This window comes from Mastomys coucha, unplaced genomic scaffold (genome assembly GCF_008632895.1).
Source record: "Mastomys coucha isolate ucsf_1 unplaced genomic scaffold, UCSF_Mcou_1 pScaffold7, whole genome shotgun sequence".
NCBI lineage: Eukaryota > Metazoa > Chordata > Mammalia > Rodentia > Muridae > Mastomys > Mastomys coucha.
Genome location: NW_022196913.1, coordinates 69,825,764 through 69,837,231, shown reverse-complemented (window position 1 = coordinate 69,837,231; position 11,468 = coordinate 69,825,764). Strand labels below are relative to the sequence as shown.

At 37.4% G+C, this 11,468-nt stretch overlaps 1 protein-coding gene across 8 annotated transcripts in view; it reads left to right on the top strand.

The window, feature by feature from the left end:
- The window catches only part of LOC116081896 (contactin-associated protein-like 3), a 183,287-nt gene that overhangs the window by 94,848 nt on the left and 76,971 nt on the right, over positions 1 to 11,468 (top strand). For all 8 annotated transcript variants that reach the window (XR_004115076.1, XM_031358625.1, XM_031358628.1 and 5 more), the window contains exon 4: positions 8,360 to 8,507. Coding sequence is in view for 7 of the 8 variants with exons in the window: in XM_031358625.1 (XP_031214485.1) it covers positions 8,360 to 8,507 (148 nt within the window). In the remaining variant the exon portion in view is untranslated. The remainder of the gene's footprint in view (positions 1 to 8,359; positions 8,508 to 11,468) is intronic.

The window sequence follows — 11,468 nt, the reverse complement described above, 5'->3', positions numbered from 1 at the left end:
TCTCTTGATTTTTGGTGTTAGATGTTCTTAATGTCTCTGAGTAGAGCTTGTCCTGTCCCTGCTGCCCTGCTACTCCCCTCGATTTGCATTTCTCAAACAACTTTTATAATACTCATTTTTATTGTTATAATATTTTATAAATTTTAAAGAGTATGACAAAAAAGATATTGTATGTGTTGAAGGGGGGTCTCTGGGAGGAGTTGGGGTACAAAGGAAAACAATGTGATTTAATTCTATTTACTTAAAATATGTTTTTAATTATTAACAAATTCTGATAAATTGAAATCATGTAACTTTTCTCATTATAATGCAATAAAACTTAAAAAAATAATTTATAAGTAAAAAAAAAGACATGACAGAACTTCTGTCTAAAAACACTCCATTTTGCCTCCAATGTACTGAGGATTCCATACTAGTGTTGCTATCTCACAAAATCATAAGACATAAAGCTTGCTAGTGTTCCATCTCACACTCATGTGATTGAAGCTGATGGAGACTTATGAGTCCAGATGATGTTACCAGATTCTGAACACACAAATCAATATGATAACTTTGTAGTCACAGACAGTGCCCTTATTTACTCTGATTTACTTCTTATAGTCACTGTTGACAGAATTGTTCACCAATGCTGCTAACTTAAGAAGTAATCTTTGGCAGTAGATACTTTTCAGAGGTGATCCTTTTCTTTGAACATCCTATGAATGACAATTTTAAAAATGTGGTAGAATAAAATACTTGTTCTTTTAGATTGTTTTAATGATTCAAACCTAGAATGAAAAATAGTGAGAAAGCATTTTTAAAATTACTGTAACTGTTGTTATCCCTATTCTAGACTGTCTTGGTCACAAGCTGCTTGGCATAATAGCATGCTAATCATAACCATTTTAATGTACATATCTAATTTTGAGAGGAAAAAGTCACATGGACCATCTATCTAGTTTAAAACCCATAAGTTATTATGCAAAAGTACATGGATAAATTAAAGCTGATGGTCCATTATTGAGGAGTAAACATGCAACTACATTTTGCAATTAAAATAAGAAAAACATCCCAAACACTGACTTAATACAGACATTCCATTAAAGTCTTAATATAAGCAGTATCTTGAGATAATGAGGGATAAAAAATAAATTATTCCAACTTAGTAGATTTGACAATGAGAGATGAGGAATCCTGATAGACTAGATTGAGGTGAATGTAGAGATGAAGTTGTACTGAGTAGTTCTGCCTCACCCAACTAAAGAAAGCTAGATGTTGCTCTGTATCAAAAGAATCCTCTTGGGGCTGAGTGTAGCAGCCTCAAGACTGTCACTAACAATTGAGCAAAGTATTTACCAGGTTTCCACTATCTGTTAAGCACTACTAAAAAGGTATATGAAATTCAAAACAAGCGGTTAACATAAGGGGTGTGAATGTTGGTAATGTTGCCGTCAATTTTAGCGCAGCAGAAATTTACCAGCCACCGACCACTCAGAGGATTGCAAACTCTAAAGCAATGACTTCTCAGTGCCAGACCAGGCTGGCCACTGAGAGACCCAGGGTGGCTCCAGTGTGACTTCCGGGACAGTCAAAGTGCACAAAGAAGCATACTGATGACAGAGTCATGTCAGACATCTAAGTCTATTGATCGGCTAGATCAATTAGCTGCCTTTTAAAAATAGTTTAACACTCAACAAGGCTGCTCAAAGTATGAAAATACAATTAAGCTGCATTATATATGTAGGTGTCTTTGGTATATATGGAAGACTAAGTGCCCAGTTCTACTTTACTTGTTACTTCACTTGTTTAGCTATTTGTTTTTAATTTTTGTGTGTATATGGGTGTGTGTGGCATATACGTATGTGTGTTTGCAGGCAAAAATGTCTACGTGTGTCTTGTGAGGGATAGAGGAAGATGTCAGGCATCCTGCTCTACCACTCTCTGCCCTAAACTTTCAGACAATCTCTCACTGAATGTGGAGACTTGCAGCAAACCCAGTGATTCCCATCTCCACCCTCAACTTTGCTGGTGGTAGAGGTATGAAGCCAGACCCACTTTTTATGTAGGTGTGCTATCTAAACCCAGGTCCTTGTACTTGTGCAGCAAGTGCTCTTAACACTAAGCCATCTCCCCCTAGACAACAAATTATTTCAAATGGCATAATCATATCATTTGCTCACAGTAATAGAACCAGTGAGTTCTATTAGAATTTGCCTTAGATCTAAGTCTCTAACTTTGAACCCTTTATGAATGAGTGGCAACATACTGGAGACTCCAATACAAAAAAAAAAAAAAAATTGCCAGTCTGATTTTGGACAACAAAATGTTGCATTATAGGTAACTGACAAACAATAAAGGTGTATTTGGTTACAGTTCTAAATATTACAGAAGTTCTCAGGTATGCTATTGATATCTGACCAAAACCATTGTGGTGTATCATGACAGTGTGGAAAGGCAACTCAACAGGTGAAGCAGGCAGACAGCGTGGACCAAACTCACTCTTCCTATCAGAAGCCCACTCTTAATTAGCTAACCCACTCTACCATAGTAATAACGTTACACATTTCAAGATGGACTCTGGAGAGGACACACAAACCATAGCAGTCAGAACTCCATCCTGCTGAAAGTTATGGCCATATTTAAACTGCACCCTAGACTAGCTCCTTACTTTCATCCCAGGCTTGTCCCTGGAAAACAGAGGAAGGAATAGGATTTGACATAGTGTGGAAAGCTCCTCAGAAAGATACCGTGAACCACATGCCGGAGACACTTTTGTAGATTTGCTTGTTAATTTAGGTAAGTGTTGAGGGCTTGGTGAACTACCGTCCTCTGTCGGTAATGGATAAGAAATGAATGCTCACATCGAGAAAATATGGCCTTGTTACAGCTTTAGTGCTTGTTAATACATTTATTTATTCATTAATCATTCCTTTATGTCTCTATAATTTTCACATCCAATTTATTTTATTTCTTTGTATTTTTAAAGGTAGTTTTCTCTTTGCATTAATTTAAATTTATCTGCAGTGTTCTCTTATATGTGTCATTTAGCTTTCTATTGATTAACTTTTATATAAAAATAATTATTCATAATAAGGTGATAAATATACTTTTTTAATACCTATAAAACACCATTTAATTGCTTCATAAAATGTTTTTAGGGCATAATCAGAATAATTGCATTACTGGTATACTATGACTATCATTGATATACTTTTTCAAATAATGCTTAAATATTACAAAGTATCTTAATCAAATAGTCTTGTTAATTCATCTTATGAGCAAAAACTTAATTATATCTTTTATTTGTGTAGCTCCTTAGAATGTCAGAAACACTTTTCAGTGAGACAAAAATTGGGCAGAATAGTTTTTATAACCCTCATGTTACTCATAAAGAAGCTAAAAGTACAGACACTAAAACTTATAACCAACATCTGCCTAACCAGGCAATTTAAGAAGAAAATGATCATTGCAGACAATAGGCACTTCATTACTCAGACATTGTCCTACCATGACAGCTTAAAACACTAACAGTATACCGAAATAAGAATCTCATTTGCTATATTAAAGAGTTTGAAACCTATTAATAAAACTAAAGTTGTGGCAGAACCGAAATCTTTTATACAAAATTTCTAACCTCTTCATGAGTACCAACTGAAAATTCTTAGCAAAGGAGCAGCACATGACTTAATATTTGTATTAGAAAGCATAGAAATTCATTTCTGTAACTAATTTACAGCAAGATTTGATGGAAATATTGAGGTGATGGAGACTGAGCCAAGCCTTGAGCATGCTCTTCCACTGAAGCACATTCCTAGACTCTGCTGAAAAATTCACCAAGAAGTGTTTCAGCATAAGCAACCTGTAAGAAAGTTCTTAAAGGGCTAGCGAGATGGCTCAGTAGATAAGAGCACTCACTGACTGCTCTTCCAAAGGTCCTGAGTTCAAATCCCAGCAACCACATGGTGGCTCGCAACCACCCCTAATGAGATCTGACACCTTCTTCTGGTGCATCTGAAGACAGCTAAAGTATACTAATATATAATAATAAATAAAATTTTTTTTAAAAAGAAGAAGGTTCTTAAAGTAACTTTTGATGAATATTCCATCCACAGAGCAAGTTTTTGTACTTAAAACTGATGCCTGCCTACCCAACATAAAATAATAAGAATATTGGTGAATTTAACTTTTCTATGAAATAGACAGTAAGCTTCAGAGTCCACCCTGCCTAAGGGTTAGGCGTAATCAATGTGACCTTGTGAAACAAATTAAATTGAGAGTTTGGAAATTTCTCAAGAATTTCATTAATTTCTAAGTCATTTGGAAACATATTTGCAGAGTGTGTGTGGACCCCAAGTCATAAATTTCTGTAACTGCCACTTATACATTAGGAACATGCTCTAAGCATGATGGTTATGTCATCTGAAAATGTTCACGTTCATATCTGGATAAAACTCAGTTGTGATGTTCTCAGCCGCAAAACCCATATCAAATCTAAGAGACTTTTTATCTTTCAATAAGAGGAACACATATTCACATGTATACACACACACATACTCAAGCACATGTACACACACATACACAGTAGCAATGTTATGAAGAATTTTTTTGTAATCATATGGGTTTATTGTACACATTAGCTAGTTCTAGGTAGCTATTATTTTTCCATTTTGTATTTAAAAAATGGTGATGAATTCCTGTCTAAGGAAGAGCAGAAAAGAATTTAAAGAACCATTGACTTCTGAACTTGCACTTTCAAGTGTCCTGTCACTGCTTATCTGTAGATGAAGATTTATTAAGTTTCTTCGGAATTGGTCATACCTGTGTTTTTACAGAGCATAATAGCCCCATTCTTCTGTAGCCTTTGTTTCTGACCTGACAAAACAAGGCAGAAATAGGCTTTATATCTAACATTTCTGTAAATTTGTAGAAAAAGTCTGTCATGTAAACTCTCAAAACAAACTCTGACCTGAATAGAAGACTACATTACTTTTTCAAAGTACTTTTATTGTAAGGTTATTTTACTAACAAGTTCTAAATGCTATCTCAGTAAATACTTGCATAAATTCTCTCTCTTCAAAGCATATCGTTGTAAACTTGTATGCCATTAAACAAAAATAGTATCCACTCAAACTGAAATATGAGCCTTCAAAACTCAATGATTATCCAAAATAAAAATTAAATATATATTAATTTATATTATACAGAATAAAATTAAATGTGCTCAAGCATTTAAATATATGTGTATACATGTTCTATTTATTTATCTTATGGTTTTGGGATCAAATCTATGTTGTGTTCAGGCTAGACAAACTCTATACACTGAGCTATAGCTTAATTCCTTGAATGTATTTTAATCATATGTATCAAATGTCTGATTTTTATGTTCAGATCTCTGAATTTTAAGCAATAGTTAATATGCTCCACTCAGTTTATGTCTGTCTAACACTCCTCCAATGCTGTCTAAGTTTTGTTTCCCCAATTCAACTTAAGAGAGGAAGAGTTTATTTGGCTCAATTCCAGGTTACAAGCCATCACTGTGGGGAAATCAAGGCAGCCAAAACTTGACTCAACCGATCCCATCATATCCATAGCCAAAGGCAGAGAGCAATGGTTTAGTGCATGAGTGCTTACACTCAACTTATTCCCTCCTGTTTATTCAGTCCAGGATCCAGCCCACGAAAACGTGCTGCTTGCATTAAAGTTGGGCATTTCCACCTCAATTAAACCAACAAAGAAAATGTCTCGCAGGCATGCCCACAGGTGAACCTGATTTAGATAATTCTCTATTGGGATTCCCTTTCTGGGTGATTCCGAATTGTGTCAAAGTAACAAAGGGAATTACAAAAGCTAACCAATTTATTTTAGTTCTATGAAAACCAAGTAACTAAATCCCTTTACTATGTGATGCCATAATCATAACAATCAGAAGTATATTTTCCTGTTTGTACTTTAAAATAAATGAGAGAAAAATAATATTGTGTATATAAAGACAATAAAACAACTGTTTCTTTATGCTTCCTTGGGGGGGGGGATGGTGTGCATGCTATATGTATCAAAAACTTTACAAACTTGTCAGCCATTGACAAAGTTTATTTAATTGTTTACATTTTAATGTTTGAGGGAAAATGTCCAGGACAGCTGCTGTCATTAACACCCTAATCCTACAAGAACACCAAGCTACATACTCATAATGTGTGTGTAGAGGACCTAACTCAGACCTATACAGTGTCCATGATTGTTGTTTCAGTCTCTGTGAGCCCCTATCAACCCTGCTTATTGATTCTGTAGATTGTGTTCTGCTGGTGTCTTCAACCTCTCTGGCTCCTAGAATCCTTCCTCCCTCACCCGTCTTCTGTGGGGTTCCTCAGCTCTGCCTAGTGTCTTCAACTGTTTGGTTTTCTTTAAGGACTTTATTTCTTCAAGGACCTCTATCATCCTCATAAAGTTGGCTTTAATATTATTGTACTTCAGCTGTGTTGGAATATTCAGGGATTGCTTTAGTAAGAGAAAATAGCCTTTTGTGGTAACATATTGCCTTGGCTGTTGTTGTGTTCTTACACGGGCATCTAACTTTGGGGTGGTTATAGGTCTAGGTGCTGGTTTCTGCGTTTGTCTTTGTTGAATGGGTGTTTTGTTCTTTGTTTTCTGTTTCCTCTCTGCTCTTCTGGCTGGAATGGCCTGTGGTTGAATAGAAGATCTCCATGTGATTTAGGAGCTTGATTTCTGATACCCAGGGTGTCAATCAGAATATCTCTGCTGAAGTTCTGCTGGCTGCTGAGACCTCAGGTGGAGCAAAGGGCTTCTAACAGAGTTTTGGCCTGGGATATGGTGATGAAGGGGTGGTTGGGGGTAGGCTAGACAGGCACTGAGGAAGTGGTGATAGTCGCAGGGGAGGTGGCTTACCTGGGGTTCTGGCAGCCAAGTGGCCTCTGGTGGAGCATGGGTCTTCCTCCAGAGTTGTGGGCTGGGTTGAAGTAAGTGGTCCATTGCATGTATTTATTAACTTACTTTAACTTTAGGCACCAGGCAGAAAGTCATTGTAGTACAAGAGAGTATTAGAAGCTATACTTTTTACACTCTAATTTCATTTTCATAAAATAAAAGTCCTTTTCTAATATAGCCTTAGTTGTGTGTATAACTTTCACTATTCTTATTTAAGTCTTCACTCACTGGGAAGCTGCTCTGTAAGAAACCCCTTGTCTCCACGCACCCTCAGACTTTTCTCGGCGTAATCCATTCATTCCTAAAGAGCTCAGGGAAAGGGAATTTTGAAAAGAAACACGACAGGAAACCTCTGTGAGGGAGATGCTGAGTGTTTAGTGCTGAGTCCGTTCTGACTTTACTTTTCTGCAAGTGCTCACAGCTGACATTTTACCTTATTTATTGCAGTAGTCATTATGATTTGAAATAAATTTAAGAGTTATGGAGCACTAATCTCTCCTCCCATGTTATTAAAATTTTCTATATTAACAGGTATTAATTGTACATTAATTAATGTATGATGTTTTCACATATATATGATAATATGCCATCTCCAGATCCAAATGAACCAGATCCAAACTCCATAGCTTTACACACACACACACACACACACACACCTTGATATGAGATGAAAATATAAACAAGTAAACAAGGTTTTTCTCCTCACTCTGGTCTTTCACAGTGCTCAGACAGCATGAATTGGCTAATAGCACTCCTGGCTGACCTGGGTAGAGATAATGATGGTGTATTTCTTGCAGAAACTCACTGGGCACTGGCCCATAGAAAACTGCAATAACCATGTTAGCAATCTTGCACTTGACTTGTATTTTGTGCAAGTGGATTCAGGATGATAACATGGAGTCAATGCTGTGATTATAAAAACAAAAAGATCCTGGAAGTAATCTAATCCTATCTGACCTCTATGATACTTATCTATATTTTTCCTCTCTTAGCAGCATCTCACCTGTAACTTAAGGAATCAGGGCTAGAATAATGTTTTAGGCCCCTTCCAGCTCTCTACAGCCACTCTTCAGGATTCTTCCTTGGGCATTGATTCACTTCCTAATGATGTAATTTCATAAGAAAGCTTTACTGCTTGGAGATGGTCGTGAAGGGATGTGTGAAACAAACCCTTCAGAAGAGCAAGCCATAAACCACCATCATTAAAATGTTTATAAATGTTTTAATGGTGCTGGTATTTAGAGTATCTGAAACCAAAAGAATTTTAGCCAATAGTAGATAATCGAGGAAGCAAGGCAAAACTGCCATATCGTTAAACATTAGCAGAACTATTTGAAAGAAGACAGCCTTTTGGGTACGCATGCACCACTGATCTGAGCAGTGAAGATACAAAAGTGACCTTGAAGCTACACTGACCCTTCCTCTGTGTTTTTTACAGGGATTTCCAGGAAACACAAATGCAGACAGTGTGGTGCAATATAGTCTCCAGCCTTCCTTCCACACCAGGTTCCTGCGCTTCCTCCCCTTAGCCTGGAACCCTAAGGGCAGGATTGGAATGCGGATAGAAGTATATGGGTGTTCATATAGTAAGTGATATTAACTTCTCATGTAAAATAAACATCTTCATGAGATGCTGTAAAAGCCAGTGTCAGTTAAAAATTACTTGCTCTAGACTTTTTAATAATTGTATAATTAAAACTGAGTTTTATGAAAAGACTTCTATTAACTCCTTATGACATATTGGCTTTAATTATTTTTTCATAGTTAAATTTAGAGAGTGTTTAGTGGGCAAAATGTTTGATATGAAATGTGGGCCTGTGTTTGGAACCCTAGTATCACATAAAAAGGCAGGTGTACAGTGAATGTCTATGAATTCAATCCTGGAGACAGAGAACAGAGACAGGTAAATCTCTGGAGCACACTGATCAGCCAGTCTAGCCAAGAGATGAATTACCAGGTCCGAAGGGAATTTATCTCAGGGAATGAGGTGACAGATGATAAAGGAAGACACCTGGTGTTGACCAGTTTGTGTAAATCCACCCACATGAACATCTATATGCAATATATAGGTGTACCACACACACATTGAATTTAGAGGTAGATTCAATACAAAATTCATTTATCTTTAGATTCCCAGAGCTTTATAAAATACTTCTAACACTGTAGCCATTCAATAAAGCATTAAATTCTAACTAATAACAGATGACACTGACTTTTGGGGGATTTTATGGGTCATGTTTAGCACTAGTGTTTGAGGACTAACCTCTAGCATGAAGCACCTACAATACCATGTCATGGTACTATCTCTGCTTTTCTCTATCAGTGTCACTGTGAAGCCTTTAGCTCTATAACACACAATTACTTCCTCTGATCTTTGTTTACTGGGAAATTTTATTTCTGCACCAGCCTCTTTTATCATCTATTAACTGTAATCAAAATAAAACGAGATAGTGTAGACATGAATACAACACTAACAAAGAAACCAAGCAGCAGAACTGATGTGACTCAATGTTTGTTTGTTATCTGATAATCTTGAATGCAATTATACATCATGGGCATGTTTTAAATTATTGTTAAAAGGAAACAAAACTTAAAATATGCACATGGATATTAATATAACTCCACAGAGTTAGTTTTCTGACATTGGATGATGCTAGTACATCCAGAGGAAAAAAAGGTATTTGTGTATCTTAACAAATCAGAAAATGGTAAGGGCTTTGGGGAAAATCTGAGCAGACCCACTGGCATTCCTGTCCACTATCTTCTTGGCAAAAGCTGAACATGCTAAGAGATATTTCCATCTGCAGTCATATGAACCAGCTAAGCATACCTAGAAGTATACTTGTAAGCCACCGTCTTTATGACACATTTGAGCAAATTCAAAGGCTTTTGCTAGTCATTTTCACAATGCCAGTTGAATATATCTGAAGAGACATATCCAAAAGCTCTTCTTCCCCATTTTCACTTTTAAACAGGAGATACATAACCTGGAGCTAAGCATGCCTAAGATTGTGACTGCCAACTTTTCTTCCTGAGATACGACTGTAAACTGAGCATTCTGGGAATGTGCTTAGTATTAATATACTTTCCTATATGAATATGTACAGAATTCCTCAGTGAAATACCCAGACTTCCTTTGTTCAAGGGGGCATTGATTTGGAAATAACTCATCCATTCTTTACCCAATGCAAGCAGTCTTTCTCTATGCTTTACTTCATTGTTTAAGTGGCTGTGATGTAACTAATGGGCAGAGTGCTTGCCTAACATACCTGAGTCCGTGTGTTCTGTCTCTAGTAAAGGTCACTGTGTCATGTGCATGTAACCCTAGCACTTGGGAAGTAGAGGCAGGAAGATCAGAAGTTTGATGCCATTCCCAGTTTCATAGTGAGTTTGAGGTTACTCTAATCTACACAGGATCCTGTCTCAAAATAAATGGTTTTAAAACATGAAATATGAACATGCAGAACTCTAGAAGAAGCGAAGGCTAGATTGGATGGAGTAGCCTAGGCTTTGAGGCTGCGCCAGGCTGGGCCTCCTTCTCACTTCCAGGTGCTTACTCCCATTCTCCGCTCATTTCTGCTTTCATCACGTAGAGTATCAATTTCTAGGGCATATCAATAACTACCATACATAAAGTATTTTATGTCTCTTTTATTTTTAAACCCCTCCCTATACAATCCCATTAACTTGCTAATTCTGCCTGTTTCTATTGTTAGTATTTCTATGAAGTATTAAATGTAGTGGTGGTGTTTTACCATCTACTTCCTTTTCCCTCTCCCATAGGTCATTTTCTTTCATAGGTCATTTCATTTTCTTGGATCTCTAACTGTACCGACTGTTGTAGGAGCTGTGATGTCTGATATTTACAGTTTCTCTTTGATGCTATGAAATTAGTTTGCCTTCCTATTACTCTGAAACAACTTCAGGTGTACTGACTTCAAAGGAGCATGCTTTTTGATGGGGCTTTTCCTTCATAAGAAGCTATTTCTCCCATTCCTTGGGCTCAAGGTCGATACCAGAGGCATCAGAGCTGTGTACCTGAACCTAAGAAGAGCCAGGGGACTGTATGAAGCTGTCATAGGATTTATAGGCACTCTTACCTTCTGCAAACACAAGCTGTTGGATATAAGTAACTACTGCCGCTAGCCGGCCAGTCTGGGCCTCCCTCAACCCGCAGGGGAACAGAGTCTTGGTCAGGTAGACAAGGCATCGGTGGAGAAATAATGGCAGACACAACACAAGGAAGTGCAGGATCTGAATGTATTTCTCAAAAATGGCATCAGATTTTTACAGTCATTACAAAAGAGAAAAGAAAAATCTGGCAGTTCAGCAGTCAAGGTACATCTGAGGCCACCTAAAACACACTGGGTCTAAAGCAACCACCGCTTCTAGGCAGGTGCGGCACCCCCATCCCCACCCCCGCCTGAGCGCTCTGGGCCCAGGGGGTTGTGGACCACATGAGGCCAGAAGCTAGAATGCTCGATCTCAAATGCTCTGCTGCTGACTGACATACTCTCTCTCTCTCTCTCTCTCTCTCTCTCTCTCTC